Source organism: Elephantulus edwardii, unplaced genomic scaffold (genome assembly GCF_000299155.1).
Source record: "Elephantulus edwardii isolate Elephantulus edwardi_28Jun2011 unplaced genomic scaffold, EleEdw1.0 scaffold00127, whole genome shotgun sequence".
NCBI classification, from domain to species: Eukaryota; Metazoa; Chordata; class Mammalia; order Macroscelidea; family Macroscelididae; genus Elephantulus; species Elephantulus edwardii.
Window position 1 is genome coordinate 2,744,108 of NW_006399877.1, and position 3,030 is coordinate 2,747,137.

Genomic DNA, 3,030 nt, shown 5'->3' on the forward strand with positions numbered 1-3,030 from the left:
GTGACACTGAGTGTCCACACGTGAGGGACACAGAGGTGACACTGAGTGTCCGCACGTGAGGGACACAGAGGTGACACTGAGTGTCCGCACGTGAGCGACACAGAGATGACACTGAGTGTCTGCACGTGAGGGACACAGAGGTGACACTGAGTGTCCACACATGAGGGAAACAGAGGTGACCGACTGAGCCAATGCCATGTGGCCAGTGCCCTCGGAGAGCATGACAGAAGGAGACAGGGACACACAAGTGCAGCTTGCCCTGGCTGGCCTGGGCCAGTTAAGGATGGCTTCCTGCAGGAGGTGACATCTGAGCAGGGTCTGGTGTATCAGAGAAAGGACAGAGGCTTAGAATGTGAAGAACTGGATGTTTTTCTATGTGGAGATGACCTTTCACGAAAGGTTCCTCAGTCATCAAGAAGAAGGTCTTACCTTGATTTCCCTAATGGAGGCCTCGGTGTCGATGGAGATGGACGTGTCCCCGCTCCCTCTCCGGGAGGACGTCCCTCCCAGAGAGGCCAGGGTGGCTGCGGACAAGCTGGGCATGTTTCGAGATGCCTAGAACACAGCAAAGAGTCACATGCAATTTCACTCAAAGCTGAGAGGACTTGGTAAGACTGTGGAGACGGGCCTTTAACTCTGTTTCCAGGTGGGAAGACCTTGGTGGTCTTGTCTGAGGGGCCACATGGGGGCTTCAGAACTGGGCTGCAAGGACCGTGAGCTCTGATGCCGGGCCCACCGTGAGTCTTCACATTGGTAAGATTTTACATCCACCATGGAGGTGACTCTCTGGGTGCCCCTGGGGACACGGGACACTTACTGGGGGGCCACCTACGGTCCACTCTTTGCACAGTGGCAGGAGTCCGTGTTGAACACAGAAGGACACCTACTTGGGTCTTTTCAGAAATGTCCCAATTGACTGTCTAGGTCATAGGTGACATGTAAACGTCAGCCGCAGTGCCTTACCTTCTCAGTGAAGTCTTTATCTGGTCTCTCTTCAACCTGTTGGAAAAGTGGGCAGATATGAGACAATTAAGAGCATTACAGGGGCCATCGGGATCTGGGGGGCCAACAGGGGGTAGTGAAGAGAGCCCTCAGCCCCTCTGCATTTCAGCATCTGCTCTGGGATGTTTCCGATGGACACCTGTGGACAGTGTGGCCAGCGCAGTGGTGTCTCTGTGGCTCAGGGGGCAGTGAACCTGGCTGTATGGGTTTCACCATTTCCGACTCTCATAAGAATGTAACTAGGCTGCGTCTGTCTGTACAAAGTCTCCCTGCGCATTTTACACTTCAGGCGTACAGCGCAATCGTGCTGGTCTATGAGTCAGCGTCACTTGTAGCTATCCACGCTGTGCAGCGTTTCCGGAACTCCTGAGCATGTTTTAGTGACACTCTACAGTGGGAATGGCTGGGAAGGAGGGCAAGGAGAATGGAAAGGGAATAAGCAGGTAAGTTGGATGAAGGGATGGGCAACCCCCAATAAAGGGTGGAGGAGACATTGTAATTCATTAATTACGTCACTCAATAGAGGGTAATGTTATAAAACAAAATGCCTTGGAATGACTTTATGAAAACCAGTATGATTTGTAAACCTTCACGCAAATAAAGTTTTTAAAAGAATATAACTAGGTCTACATAAAGTACAATCACTGTGGAAAGAGACAAAAGGAGGCTTCTGATACGGACAGAGTGTGGACACACTGCCTGGACTGTGCCCAGCTCAGGGGCAGGTCTCCAGGGAGGAGCTGCTTGAGTCAAAAGCCCATGTGGCCCTGGCCCTGTGATACCAGCAGTAATGAACGCTGACCTACAAGTGATCCACACTCAGACAGCGACAATGAGAGCCAAGGACAAGGACAGGGGATGGCATTTGTGGTTGGACAAAGGCTTGGCAGGTGCTATCTCTTGGTTTGTATTAGTAAATGCTATAAAGAAAATGTAAGATGTACATAAGGGACACTGATGAGTTCAGAGTCAGATGTCATATCCGTCGAACTAGACAATATGGGAGTGTCCTCATCTCTGGACCTCCAGAGAACCCCAAGCTGATGCTCAGAGTTAGGACAGCAATTTTAGCACCTCAGGCCCGTTTCACTTCTCTACTCAGAAACAAACCTATCCCTGAAATAATATCTCAATTTCAAATCAACTCAAAACTCACTGGCATCAAGTCAGAACTGCCTCCCAGTTGCCCTACGGTGGGTTCCGGGTGGGGACTCGCACAGACACAGACACCACCTCTGTCCTGTGGAGCTGCTGGTGGACAACAGGATCTGCGGGTTCACAGTGAGACCCCCTGTGGGCTATGCCACAGTCTCCCAATTCAATAGCCACTGAAAACCTAGAAGCCTGTCCTTGGGAGGAATTCATTCATCACATCGCCCAGGTCCAAAGCCTTCATTCCTTAAGAGTATGCTCATTTATCGGTGAGACTGAAAATCCAGGCAGTAACATCTGGGTAGATACCGGCGGAGGAAGAACCAGTTGAACAGGCTGCCAGGTCATCTCGGGACCTGACACCACTCTCCTCCACCCTCTAAGGTTGTGGTTTCTGAGTCTTCATCAAAACCCAAAGAAAACGCACTGCCTTCAGGCCAGCTCCGGCACCTGGTCACCTCTGTCGGGGATCCGAGGCTGTCAAACTTGACAGGAGGGGACAGCCTCATCTTTCCCGTGGGGAGCAGTTGCTGGGTTCAAACTGCCAAGGTGGCAGCTAGCAGTCCATTGCTTAATCCCTGGCACCACTAGCACCCTTGGCTGGTCGCCAGCAACGGTGAACATTACGGATAAATAAAGCTCCAGGACCCCCTCAGTCACCTCCTGAGACATCAGGGCCTGTTACAGAAGCCCTCAGCTCAGCCTCTTCTGAGGATTTCTCCTGAGGGAGATGAGGCACACACAGCAGGCGAGCCCTGCATGCACCGTCTGCCCACACCCCACACTGCCCGCGCCCCGTACTGCCTGCACCCCACACTGCCCGCGCCCCGTACTGCCTGCACCCCACACTGCCCGCGCCCCGTACTGCCCGCACCC

At 52.7% G+C, this 3,030-nt stretch overlaps 1 protein-coding gene across 1 annotated transcript in view; it reads right to left on the reverse strand.

Annotated features, from left to right (window-relative positions):
- The window catches only part of LRRFIP1 (leucine rich repeat (in FLII) interacting protein 1), a 159,300-nt gene that overhangs the window by 29,924 nt on the left and 126,346 nt on the right, over window positions 1-3,030 (reverse strand). Inside the window, exons 13-14 of the mRNA XM_006893515.1 lie at window positions 964-999; window positions 430-555 (exon numbers count right to left, since the gene is read on the reverse strand). Of these exons, the coding sequence (XP_006893577.1) occupies window positions 430-555; window positions 964-999 (162 nt within the window). The remainder of the gene's footprint in view (window positions 1-429; window positions 556-963; window positions 1,000-3,030) is intronic.